The 13,147-nt window shown below is 43.3% G+C and overlaps 1 protein-coding gene across 3 annotated transcripts in view; it reads right to left on the bottom strand.

The window, feature by feature from the left end:
• PAMR1 (peptidase domain containing associated with muscle regeneration 1) overlaps nt 1–13,147 on the bottom strand; it is a 99,132-nt gene that overhangs the window by 37,125 nt on the left and 48,860 nt on the right. For all 3 annotated transcript variants that reach the window (XM_001114978.4, XM_001114993.5, XM_077963094.1), the window contains exons 4-5: nt 4,799–4,913; nt 778–995 (exon numbers count right to left, since the gene is read on the bottom strand). In XM_001114978.4, the coding sequence (XP_001114978.1) occupies nt 778–995; nt 4,799–4,913 (333 nt within the window). The remainder of the gene's footprint in view (nt 1–777; nt 996–4,798; nt 4,914–13,147) is intronic.

Raw genomic sequence — 13,147 nt, 5'->3', positions numbered from 1 at the left:
AAACCTGATGCAATCTGATCTCAGAATAATGAGAGTGGGGTGATGGCTTAGGATTGAGCATTTTGTTCAGTTTGGTCAAATCCTACTTCCTAATGTGATCACAGCAAGAATTACAGTCAGGCTTAGAGTTACTCATCAAGTCAATGACATTTACCATTATAGTCTTTTAATACCTATTTTATAGATGGCAAGCAGAGGGTAAGGGTATGCCTAGGGTTAGGCAGCTGTTTAGTTCTTACTAGGTACCAGACTATGTTAAGCTCTCCATTTGTTCTGTCTCTCAGAGCCTCTTTAATGGAGAAGGATCTACTATTACTCCCTTATCACTATCATAATTCCTAATGATCACTATCATTAGGAAACAGAGGCCCAGAGGGGTAGAAGAACTTACCCAAGGTCACATAGCTTGATCTGTCAGAGATCTAAAGCCAATGCTCTCAACCATGAGACGTCCCCTTGTGTCAGCTCTAGAGCTGAACAGCTTGGGTACAAATCCCTGGTTCTGCCCATATATCTGTGTGACCTCAGACAAGTCATTCAGCGTCTCTGTCCTTTAGCCACTGCATTTGTATAAGGGAGATAATTCCTAGTTCTGGTTCTGGGTAAGCTTTTCTGAAATATACCTTGCTATTCTTTTTTCTCAGTGTGTAGGCTGTTTCTGAGAACACAGTCTGCTAGGTTTTAATAAGCCTGAGAGGAAGAAAGGAAGGGACATGGAAAGGAGGTATTTGTCTGGAGCAAGCCACAAAATGCCACATTTGTCTCATTGGCCTTTACCTGTGATCTCCTCAAAAATGGCATGGAAGCCATCAAAATTCTTGGAGCCATCAGAATGGAAGAGGACGTGGAGTGAGGATCCCGTGCTCTGGATAGGAGCTGGCCGCTCGTTGCCACAGACACGTTTGATGATCTGGCCGTCGCGGTTGTCTCCATCACGAACCTCAACATAGTCATACTGGCACATGTAGTCAAACTCCAGGCTCAACATGACAAACCTGCGGGTGGACAGGGTGACAGAGGGAAGCGGATGGGTCCTGGAAGTCCTGAGACCACTGGGCACATTCAAGGCCAGATGAGGAACAGGCCTGAGGAACAGATGGTGTCATTGGCCTGATCTGATAGGAAAATGGTCCTCGGAGGTTGGCGAATTTCTCTTAGTGGAGAAGTATGTATTTGTGCACTGTTTGTATGTATACGCACATGCAAGTGCTTGCCCAGGTGGAGCAAGGTGCCATAATCCATGCAGAGCGTCTTTGCATGTGTTGGTCACTTTTCCAGGGCCCTTTTTCCTCCCAGTCTGCATGGCTGGTTCCTTCCTATCCTCAGGCCTAAGCTTAAATATTCTCTCCTCAAAGAGGCTTCCCTGACCAGTCTTTCCAAAGAAGATCCCTTATTTTTCTCATAATATAGACATAAATTTTAACTTCTTATATTTACCTCCTTGGCTTTTTGTGTGTGGATGTGTGGCCTGTCTTCTCCACTAGCCTGCAAGTTACTTGAAGGCAGGGAGGAACACCTGTCTCGTTCCACGGTTTTCACAGTGTCCAGCACAGTGCTTGGCCTATGGAGATGCTACAGATATTGCCAAATATATGACTGAATGGTTACGTTATTGTAATTTTATAGTTGGAGAATGAAAAAAGCTCATATTGTTTTCCAAGACTAAATAAAGGGGAAAAAAACAACAACAAAAAACCTCTGCACACTCTTCTGTTTGACGGAAGAATCAGAAGGTAATTATCTTCTAGGCGACGATAATTCTCACCCAAAGAGCAGACAAAGTAGCACCAAGTCAGAATTTCAGGGGTTAAGGAAACCTGATACATCCATGCTTATCCAAAAGGGGTCTTGGGTTTGAAAGCATTGAGATACACCAGATTGGAAACACAGAAGATGACATTAAGCCCCCAAATCCAAAAGACAAGAAAAGCAGCAGCCACATCCCAGGGCAAGACAGGCAAAAGCATTTTTCCAGGATTTCCAAGGGAATACCTGAGTATCAAGTTCACAAAATGTGTATCTGTATCTTCTTCTCCACACTCTGGAGAAAAAATAGAAATAGAAAGGCTCATAACTGCTGCCTAAAATGTTGGGAGTAGGGATATTTCTGCCAACTACAGTAAAAACCCAACACGCTAGCATTAGGGAACACTGGAATACAGTGACAAAGAGTATACTGAATTTAAGTGTTCTAAAAGGTACTAATAACAAAGAAATCCAATAATCGAGTTTCATCAGTGTTTACTTCACAAAGGGTTGATCACAGTGCTTTTGGGGTGTAGGTCCTGTGAATCGCATGTTGTACAGCCTGCTCTAACATCTAAGAGGACACCTGATTTCTTATCCAGATGCCACCACGCACTCACTGTGTGTGTTAAGGAATCAGCTTCTTCTCTTGGCCTTGATATCTTTGTCCACAGAGTAATGGAGAGGCTACTGCCTGACAGAAACCACAGTTTTTCCTGAAGCTGAAGAGACATTGCAACTATATTTGCGTTCATGCATTCATTTGTCCTTTTGTTCACTTACTGAACACATATTTCTGGAGGCCAGCTCTGTCCCAGACACTGTCCTAGGTGCTGTCAGCATTGCAGTGCCCCAACTACCAACTAGACACGTGCCAGCCCTCATGGAGATTAATTCTGGGTTAGAAGATAGATAATAAGCAAGGAGACTAAAAAACAAGGTAATTTTAGAGTGCTGAGTGCTGCGAATCAAATTAACCAGGTAAGAGCATGAAAAGTGACTAAGGTCTTAAGTTTCTGATGCAATGTGGTCAAAAGAAGCCCCCTCTGAGGATGCTAGCTGGGCAGAGGTTTAAATGATGCAGTAGAGCCAGCCATGTGAAGGTCATGGGGGCAGAGTGGTCCAGGCAGGGGAATCTGTAAGTGCAAAGGCCCTGGGGCAATGATGAGGTTAGTATGTTCGAGGAACTGGAAGAAAACCAGGGATGCTGCAAGGTGGTGAATGAAGGGGAGAGTGATAGGATCCGAGGCCAGTGAGGGGAGCCTGTAACCAATCTTGTGTGGTAAGGAAACTAGCTTTTATTCCAAGTCTATAGGAAGCCACTGAAAGGTTTCAACAAGGGGATAATGCAGATTTTAAAGGCTCCCTGCAGCCACTCTGCAGAGAGGAGATGGCAGAGCTGGCAGGAGTGGAAGCCAGGAAGCCAGTTAGGAGGGCATGACAGAATCCCAGTGGGAGATGGGCGTGGCTTGAAGCAGAATGGTGACAGTGGTGACAGACAGCTGTGGATGGACTATTTTTCAAGTAAGAAAATAGATTTTGTGGTGGTCTGGTGGTAGGTGAAGGAAAAGGGGCATCGGGCACACCTTCTGGGCTTTGGGGCTGAACATTGTGTCTATACCTCCAAGTGTTTCCATCATTATTACTATCCCTGGCCAGGTGCTCCAGACTTCACTTGAGGAAAAGAAATCCACACATTTCCATGCCTCCCTAAGGCCCTTTCCTGGGCAGCTAATATGCTTCTCAATCCTCCACAGTGTTGCTATTTTAGAATTTCCTTTTGCATCTTGGATTTTGGAGAAGCTCCTGAGAGGCCCAGAGGGGACCATTGGTCTTGGTTCCTGAGCTGCTGAAATATTAACATGCAGCATTTAACACCTACCTTTGTCATCCCTGCAGACTCAGCCTTGAGCCCACTGGGCAGAACAGTGTGGTTCATCGCTTGTTCCTTGAGCCAGCCTTCCTCTAGGAATTAATGAGACTCATTCCCAACCCCGGGTCCTCAGGGAGTAGAAACACAATCTGACAAGCGCTAGTTTTGAAGAGGAAGATTGAGAAGGGGACCTGTTTTGCTGGATTTTTCTAATTCAGGGTACCAGGTTGCCCCTCCTGGAGGACAGAGAGACATTCAAGAAGCCAGGTAGCATGTGGTAACCTCTGTGTCCATTTATCCACCCAGAAAATACTTAGTGAAAGCCTGTGCCCTAGGGGATCAGGGATTTTAAATCCGTTCACTGTCACCACAGAGTTAAAATGAGAAGAGCTAAGTGGACAATGACCCTAGCCATTCTAGGGGTGAGTGAGGAAAAGGGGAGGTGTTTTTCAGGAGAGAGAAGATACGCTGGAGTCAGAAAGCAGTTCTTTTGGCATTTATTCGTGCAACAAGTATTTATCATGCAACTATAGTGTGCCATGAACTGTTCTAGCACAATGATGCAGTCATGAACAGCTCTCACCAAACAGGTCCCTTGTGTAGCATTTATCAATAGTTACAATAAAACAGGGTCTATACTTTGGACTATGGCATAAACAACATTTGCGAGGGCCCTAAAGCTCCATAAAAAGAAATGACTCGTCTTCCACACAGGTGAGAGAATTAGTTTATTTGTTGTGGGATGTTTGCTTTTTTTCTGAAAGCTCCAATTAAAGGAGCTGTGACAAGCATCAGCCCCAATCTAAAGTATAATTCTTTGAAAGTTAGGCCTGTGCCTTTTATTTCTTTACATCCCTCCCATAGGAACCAGCCCGGTCCTGAGTAAGTAGGAAACACTGTTGAAGATTTGTGGATGGGTAGACTGCTCTCAGTATTTTGCTTTGTTGGTGTTATCCTTGGGTCAAAATCATCTGAGCCCTACACTTCTAAGGCAGTGATGACAAGCATTTAGTTGGCTGTAGTTTCAGCCAGGCCTTATCCCAGAGAATCACAGACTGGTAAAGAGAAAGGCTCCAATATATATAAAGACTCCAGAGGATTCCAGTGACCAAAAGCCTTCTATCCCATTGCTGTGTCCTTAAAACCTCAGACTCCTTAGTTCTGACCCCAGCTCCTTACCTTAGTTGGATGATGAACCCAGGTTTAGTATGAATGGTCCATTCGCAGTGAGCATTTAGGGGATAGCTTTCCAACAAAATCTGACCCTTTGGGGCTCGCAGAACCTGGCCGCATCCTAAGAAAAGAAGAAAAGATTGGGACATAAAAATGGAGGTCAATAGGAAAGAGACTGGAGAAGGTCTCAAAGAGACTTTGAGCTCATGTCACACCCCTGAGAACAGGATGAATAAGGAAAAGGAAGAAGGAAATTAATATTTCTTAAGCAGCTGGCAATGTGCCAGGCAATTTACATAGATTAATTCATTTGATCCACCCAACAGCTTGGGAAGGGAAGTGGTGTCCTCACAATTTTCCAGCTGGGAAAACATAGATCAGAGAGTTAAATAAATAACTTGTCTAGCCACTAAGTGACAGAGCAAAGACTCAAACCTAGCTGTGTTTGAATGTAAAGTTTAAGCCACCCTATCATCCTTCCTCTCCAGGCCTGACAAATGCCAGCCTGCTGCCCCTACCTTAAAAGGCTCAGAAAGTAGACCCTCCCCACAGCTCTACTCTCTTCCCTCCACCATCCAGGCAGGAAACCAAGGCACTAATTTATTCTATGAGCAGTCATGTAATAAATGCCTCTTCAAAGCATGACAGTGGAAAGGAGAGATGATTTCCAACCAGTCGGACTGGATTGATGATTTTCTCATATTTTCTTGCTCCCAACTCCTTTCGTTCAAATGAACTCCTATCAAGATCACCAATAAAACTAAATGTATCAAAAAGGGGCTCCTGGTTAAAGCAGAATGAGGGGCCCAAAACCCTCCACCTCGACCCCTACCTAGTTGTCTGCTGAGTTACCTCCAAGGAATCCCTGAGATTTGAAAAACACTGTATTGAATAGTCTTTAAATTAGATCATGTTTTCTAGTGTTAAGATAAGCACAGGTATAGCAGATGCACTGTATTTTTGTAACCAAAAGTTTGGGGAAAATGTCTTGAAGTGGTTCTATGGAAAAATTATTTGGATAATGAAATAAATTATATTCTCTACCTGGGGGTGGCACACTATGATCCTTGGGCCAAATATAGCCCACTGCCTGCTTTTGTAAGTAAAGTTTTATTGGAACACAGTGACACCCATTCATTTATGTATTGCCTATGGCTGTTTTTGGACTATCATGGCAGAGTTAAGTAATTATAGCAAGAGACAGTAGGCCCCATAAAATGAAAATACTTACTATCTAGCTCTTTACATAAAAAGTTTACCTTCCCTATTTCTATACAGAAATCCAGATTGCCTTCTTAAACTCTGGATACATAGTTATATTCAATAACTCCCCAAAAGTATAAGATTTCATAACTGAAAATAAAAATATTATCAGTGGATACTGCACCATGGCAAGATGACAGTAGTAACATTTCTAGTGTTAGGAAAAGAGCCCAAACTCCACTTTTGACAAAGCTATGAGGTCTGAGGCTTCTTACTTTTGTGAAAACTACTGCTAGGTCATACTATCTATCTCTTCACTAAGATCTTTATTGCTGCTGCCCTGTGCCAATGATGGGAAGCATCATCCACTAGTTTCTACTTGGGGCTTCTGTCTAGTCCCAGCCTCCATCACCTGTCTCTTTGTAATCTCATCTCCTCCTTGATCTCCTGGTGATATGGTCTGGCTGCGTCCCCAACCAAATCTCATCTTTGTAGTTCCCATAATCCCCACATGTCATAGGAGGGACTTGGTGGGAGGTAACTGAATCATGTGAGTGGTTACTCTCATGCTGTTCTCGTGACAGTGAGTGAGTTTTCACGAGATTTGATGGTTTTATAAGAGGTTTTCCATCTTCACTTGGCACTTCTCTCTCCTGCTACCATGTGAAGAAGGACGTGTTTGCTTCCCCTTCTGCTGTGATTGTAAGTTTCCTGAGGCCTCCCCAGCCCCACGGAACTGTGAGTCAATTAAACCTCTTTCCTTTATAAATTACCCAGTCTCAGGTATTTCTACATAGCAGCGTGAAAACAAACTAATACGCCTGCCATTCACCCTTGTCCCCTAACATTCTATTGTCTACCCAGCATCCAAAGCCACCTTTTAAATAAATGAATCAGATCACATTATCCTCTTGATTCAAAGAGGTTCTCCTTCCAAAGGTTCTCCACTGTGTAAACACCTTCCTATGACATTTGTAGCCCTGCCTTGCTGGCTGCCTAAAGCAACCCTCCTCCCAATCTCACGTACCACTCATCTGCTTGTCCACACTGCCCCAGACACCGCCTGCTTTCTGTGCCCCACTCCCACCTTGTACTTGCTGTTTCCTAAACCTAGAAGGCCCCTCTTCGTCTGCATCTCTTTCCTGTAAGAATTAAGCTTATATGATTGCACCACTGCACTCTAGCCTGGGTGACAGAGCAAGACTTCACCTAAAAAGATATAGTAATAAAAATAATAAGCACGACTGCCACTTCTTCAAAAGGCCTTCCTTGCCATCCAGCTAAAATAGGCCCTCTTAATTCTATGGTCAATATCATTACTCTGTTTTGTTTTCTTCATAGTACACATGCTTATTTGAAATTATCTCGCTTACTTGCTTACTCCCTTTGATAGAGCTGGGATCTTTTCTAGCGTGTACACCTAGAATGGTACCTGGCATGTAACAGGTGCTCAATGCATATTTGTTGAATAAATGGATGATGATATTATTATAGGCCAGGCACTAAAGCTTTGCATTTTCTCATTTAATCTTCATAAAAAACCAAAGAGAACAACATTCATCTCCCCGTTTTCCAGATGTGGAACACTAAAGATGGAGAAGTTAAGTGATTTCCCTAAACTCAGATGCCAGGAAGTTAGAAGACTGTAAATCGTTGTCCTAATGGTAAAGCAGTGGTTAAGAACAGAGACTGCACAATCTGACTGGCCTTAGTTTGAAACTCAGCTTTATTTTCCCTAGCTGTGCAGCCTTGGGCAAGTTACTTCCTCTGTCAGAACCTCAGTCAGCTTGAATCAAATGTGAATAAAAGTGGCAGCTACTGTGTATGGTTTTGTAAGGCTTAAATCAAATTGTGCATGGCAAACTCAGGAAAATTAGTAAATGTTAGCTGTTTGTATTGAGTGGCAGAGCAGAGATTTGACCTCGGATCTGTCTAGTATCAACGCTGAGTCTTTGCTGGTATGTTAAACTGTCTCTGGGGCATTCTGACCCAGGCCTCTCCCACTCCATTTTGAAACGGCAGAATTTTTCCACCCCTAAGAGAGATACATGGAATCTTTGCCCGCTCCCTTTTTATAATGCACGTTCCTTCTTCCTGCACACCTCACACTCCTCATCGCCCCCATCTACCCATCTGCTGCTGGGCTACGGAAGCGATATGTAGGGTGTGAGAGACAACAAAACAAGCCTTCCTGCACAGCCCCCGCCCTCAGGGACGGGCAGCTTCCCAGCCTGCAAGGTGTTAAATCCCAGCTCCCTCAGCAAACCTCCTGCTGGGGATCCCAAATTAGAACCAGCAGCAAATGCTGCCAGCCTGCTCCCAGTTTCTTCTCTCCATATGGAAGCTGGAAGCAGACAGCTGTGCCTCAGGCCCCTCCCCAAATCCAAGGGAAGGCAGTGCTCATCTCCATTTAGGCTTCCTTGGCACATCCATTTGGGCTTTGGCCAGCTCCAGGGTCTCTTGCAGTCTCTAGAGGGCTCAGTTCCCATCCTCAACCAGGTGCCCGATCCCTGGCCATGTGAAATGCTGGACCACCTGTTCCTGTAGGCTCAGGGGCTGTCCTTCAGAAGTAGCCAGGATTCTAAACACATGCAACATCTCCATTCTTCTTAATGAGGTTCCTTTTCACTCTGAAGGGGAGGGCAGAGTTGGCCCCAAGATGGGGAACAACTTCCAAACAACCAGAGACAAAGGGGCCACTTCTTGGAAATGTGCTTGGAAAAAGGAATATTAGGGAAACAGCAAGAGGAGGAGAGAGCTGCACTCCCTCCCCACATCAAGGAACGACTTAAATTCCCTCTCCACTCTTGCCTCTACTTGAAGAGCTGGCGAGCCTGGGTCCAGGGGCAGCCTGACTACACCTCTCTGTCCAGGGCAGAACAGTGAACACAGCTGAGTGTTCCTGCCAAGGAAGTATCGCTGGCCAACCTAGCAGGTGGTCCTGAGTCTGAAAGACCAGAGCAGGCAAAGAGCCTGGAAGATGTGCTCAGATTCCTTAACAATATCTTACTGCAGGAGAAGAGGGGTATAGGTGTGTGCATGTGTGTGTGTGTTTGTGTGTGTGTAGTGATATCTGTCAGTGAAGCTGGACTGTGCCCTGAGCTCTCAAATTCTGGCATCATCGCCAATCTTCCCCCATGACTACATTCCCAAACAGAAGGGGCAGTTGGATAGACCCTGCTTCTACAGAACTGAAAGGAAATCTTTATTAATTTCTAGACCAGTAAGACAGCTGGAAAAGGCTCTCAACAAAAAATGAACACCCTTAGCCTCATTCAAAAGTCTTCTTATCTTCAGCATTTGGTGCAGGGAAGGGGATTGCAGGAGAGACACACACACTTCTAAGAAGTGGTTGGGTTTTGTTTTTCTTTACTGTTTCCTCCTAGAAAGAAAAGGAGGACTTAAAAAAAATTCAGAGAGAGGCATTTGCATTTTCTCTCCTCCTTCAAAGATGACACAGTCTGTGATGCCAGCCAGGGTCCAAATCTTAGTTCGACCACTTTCTAGTTGTGTGACTCTAAAAAAGGCCACTGTATTTTCTGAGCCAAGGTCTCTCATTTGGAAATGAGAATATTTGTACCTACAACAATGTGTTTTTCTCAGTCGTCTTGGGGATTAAATGAGATATTGTGTGTAAAGCACTTAGCACAGCACCTGGTACATAAAAATGCTCAATAAGTGGCAACAAATACTGTTATTTTTCTTGAGTCTTGTCTGGATCTGAGGCACTGACTATTTTGGTCCAGGAATCACAGGGGAAAGTTCAGGTTCTGACCCACTGCTCCAGGGTTCATGAGAGCCTCATCTCATCACTGACTAGAATCCTAAACTCATCAGGCTTAGCATCCCAGACAGTGATAGCAGAGCCAAGGCTTGGATGATGAAGACCCAAGGCCCTCCCACATCAAGAGATGGTTTCATGGAGAGGATAAAAGAAGGGGCTCTGGGGCTGGCTTCTGAATTTGCATCCTGGCTCTGCCACTTACAAGCTGTATGACAGCAGAAAAGTTATTTATCCCTCTGTGCCTGAGTGTCCTCGTCTGTCACATTGCTGTGACAAGGGTTGCAATGGGGATTAAATGAGTCAGCACAGGAAGGTACTCCAAATAATGCCTGGTTCATAGTAAGTACTAAGTGTTAGCTTTTTTCAGGGGCTCAGGTGTTCATCAGGAACAATGACAGGTCCTCAGCTCAGCCTGTGAGTTGACCTGTAACCCCAATCCACCTGACTCTATGATGACTGTTTATTGAGTTGTCTGCCTCCCCCACGACACAGTTCCACGAGAGCAGGGATATCATCTGTCCTGTTTACACCTATATGTCCATCAAGTCAGTGCTCAATTACCATAGCTACTAACTGAATGAATGGTTAGACCAAAAAACCAATTCAAAATTATTCCTGTCCAAACAAACCATTATTAAAGCCCCTCCCCACCACCCTGTGTCCAATGGCCTGTCCATTCAGTTGAGAAAATGATTGTCCAGAAAGAATAGCATCTACCACTTTGCTTCAGAAAGCCTTTCTTCCCCCAAAGTTGCCAGGGTTATCATAAAACACTCACATGGAAATAGCTCTGCTAATGGAACTCAATGGACAGAGTCTGGCTAGGGTAGCACAAAGAGTTAAGATTGCTAAATACTTTCAGTCTCTTTTCCCTATGCTTCAGTTTGGTTGATTTCTATTGATATGTCTTTAAGTTCCCTGATCCTTTCTTCTATTTTGACCAATAGGCTGTTAATCGCCTCCAATAAATTTTTGTTTTATTTCAGATAATGCATTTTTCAGTTCCAGGATTTCCAGCTGGTTTCTTTTTTATTGTATTGTTCAGTGCTAGGGTTTCCATTTTGTTCTTTTAAATACTTTCCAAATCTCTCCTGAATTTTTTTCTTTTTTTTGTTATTTTACTTTAAATTTCAGGATGCATGTGCAGAACGTGCAGGTTTGTTACATAGGAATACGTGTGCCATGGTGGTTTGCTCCACCTGTCTACCCATCATCTAGGTTTTAAGCCCTGCATGCATTAGATATTTGTCCTGATGTTCTCCCTCCCCTCACTCCCCACCCCCAGACAGGCCCTGGCGTGTGTTGTTTCCCTCCCTGTGTCCATGTATTCTCATCGTTGAGCTCCCACTTGTTGTGACAACATGTGGTGTTTGGTTTTCTGTTCCTGTGTTAGTTTGCTGAGGATGATGCCTTCCAGCTTCATCCGGTCCCTGCAAAGGACACGATCTCATTCCTTTTTATGGCTACATAGTATTCCATGATGTATTATATATCTCATTTTCTTTATTGAATCTATCACTGATGGGCATTTGGGTTGGTTTCATATCTTTGCAATTGTACATAGTGCTGCAATAAACATACGTGTGCATATGTCTCTATAGTAGAAAGATTCATATTCCTTTGGGTATATACCCAATAAAGGAATTGCTGGGTCAAATGGTATTTCTGGTTCTAGATCCTTGAGGAATCACCATGCTGTCTTCCACAATGGCTGACCTAATTTACATTCCCACCAACAGTTTAAAAGCTTTCCTATTTCTCCACAGCCTCACCAGCATCTATTATTTCTTGACTTTTTAACAACCGCCATTCTGACTGGCATGAGATAGTATCTCATTGTGTTTCTAATTTGCATTTCTCTAATAATAGTGATGTTAAGCTTTTTTTATATGTTTGTTGGCTGCATAAATATCTTCTTGTTTTGTTTATTTGTCTGTCTGTTTGTTTGTTTTGAGACAGAGTCTTGCTCTGTTGCCCAGGCTGGAGTGCAGTGGCATGACCTTGGCTCACTGCAACCTCTACCTCCCGGGTTCAAACGATTTTCCTGCTTCAGCCTCCCAAGTAGATGGGAGTACAGATGCACACCACCACGCCTAGCTAATTTCTGTATTTTTAGTAGAGATGGGGTTTCACCATGTTGGCCAGGCTGGTGACAAACTCCTGATCTCACGTGATCCACCACCTCAGCCTCCCAAAGTGCTGGTATTACAGGCATGAGCCACCTTGCCCGGCCATAAATGTTTTCTTTTGAGAAGTGCCTGTTCATATCTTTTGTCCACTTTTTGATGGGTTTGTGTTTTTCTTGTAAATTTGTTTAAGGTCCTTGTAGATTCTGGATATCAGAACTTTGTCAGATGGGTAGATTACAAAAATGTTCTCCCATTCTGTAGGTTGCCTGTTTGTTCTGATGATAGTTTCTTTTGCTGTGCAGAAGCTTTTTAGTCTAATTAGGTCCCATTTGTCAATTTTAGCTTATGTTGCAATTGCTTTTGGCATTTTCATCATTAAGTCTTTGCCCATGCCTATGTCCTGAATGGTGTTGCCTATGTTTTCTTCTAGGGTTTTTATAGTTTTGGGCTTTACATTTAAGCCTTTAATCCATCTTGAGTCAATTTTTAAGGTGTAAGAAAGGGGTCCAGTTTCAGTTTTCTGCATATGGCTGGCCAGTTTTCCCAGAACCATTTATTAAACAGGGAATCCTTTCCTCATTGCTTGTTTTTGTCAGGTCTGTTGAAGATCAGATGATTGTAGATGTATGGTGTTCTTTCTGAGGTCTCTGTTCTGTTCCATTGGTCTATATGTCTGTTTTGGCACCAGCACCATGCTGTTTTGATTACTGTAGCCATGTAGTATAGTTTGAAGTCAGGTAGCATGATGCCTCCAGCTTTATTCTTTTTGCTTAGGATTGTTTTGGCTATACGGGTTCTTTTTGGTTCCATATGGCATTTAAAGTATTTTTTTTTCTAAATCTGTAAAACACGTCAATGGTAGTTTGATGGGAATAGCATTGGATCTATAAATTACTTTGGGCAGTATGGCCATTTTCACAATATTGATTCTTCCTATCCATGAGGATGGAATGTTTTTCCATGTGTTTGTGTCCTCTTATTTCCTTGAGTAGTGGTTTGTAGTTCTCCTTGAAGAGGTCCTTTACATCCCTTGTTATCTGTATTCCTAGGTGTTTTGTTCTCTTTGTAGCAACTGTGAATGGGAGTTCATTCATGATTTGGCTCTCTGCTTGTCTATTGTTGGTGTATAGGAATGTTTGTGATTTTTGCTCATTGATTTTGTGAATTTTTCATGTCTTCATCCATTATATTCATCTTTTCCTGTCAATCTTTTAGTGCATTTATTTTAAAGTTATGTAA

This window comes from Macaca mulatta, chromosome 14 (genome assembly GCF_049350105.2).
Source record: "Macaca mulatta isolate MMU2019108-1 chromosome 14, T2T-MMU8v2.0, whole genome shotgun sequence".
NCBI classification, from domain to species: Eukaryota; Metazoa; Chordata; class Mammalia; order Primates; family Cercopithecidae; genus Macaca; species Macaca mulatta.
The sequence above is the reverse complement of the archived record's forward strand: the minus strand, read 5'-3'. Positions and strand labels throughout refer to the sequence as shown.